This window comes from Buceros rhinoceros, unplaced genomic scaffold (genome assembly GCF_000710305.1).
Source record: "Buceros rhinoceros silvestris isolate BGI_N320 unplaced genomic scaffold, ASM71030v1 scaffold4307, whole genome shotgun sequence".
In the NCBI taxonomy this organism is placed as follows: domain Eukaryota; kingdom Metazoa; phylum Chordata; class Aves; order Bucerotiformes; family Bucerotidae; genus Buceros; species Buceros rhinoceros.
Window position 1 is genome coordinate 9,369 of NW_010423781.1, and position 222 is coordinate 9,590.

The following is a 222-nucleotide window of genomic DNA, read 5'->3' on the forward strand; positions in this document are numbered from 1 at the left end:
AGGTGTGGAAGTTGACCTACCGGTCCGTGTTGAAGCGGCGCTGCAACTCCAGGGTGAGGCGGCTGATGGCTGGCTGGAAGTAGCTCTGCTCTGCGTCCACCATCAGCCTCACGCCCTTCTCCGCGGCTCTCTGTGGGGGTGGGGTGGGTGGGTGAATGACACACAGGTTGGGTCCATTGGGCCACCTGATACACGTCTCTTCCTCCGTCGCAGGCCCCCGGC

General features: G+C 64.0%; 1 protein-coding gene across 1 annotated transcript in view; it reads right to left on the minus strand.

The window, feature by feature from the left end:
• LOC104497286 (proline dehydrogenase 1, mitochondrial-like) overlaps window positions 1-222 on the minus strand; it is a gene marked incomplete at both ends in the record, with an annotated part of 5,596 nt that overhangs the window by 2,708 nt on the left and 2,666 nt on the right. The window contains 1 exon segment of the mRNA XM_010140521.1: window positions 1-130. This exon segment is cut by the window's left edge and continues 1 nt beyond it. Coding sequence (XP_010138823.1) covers window positions 1-130 — 130 coding nt within the window.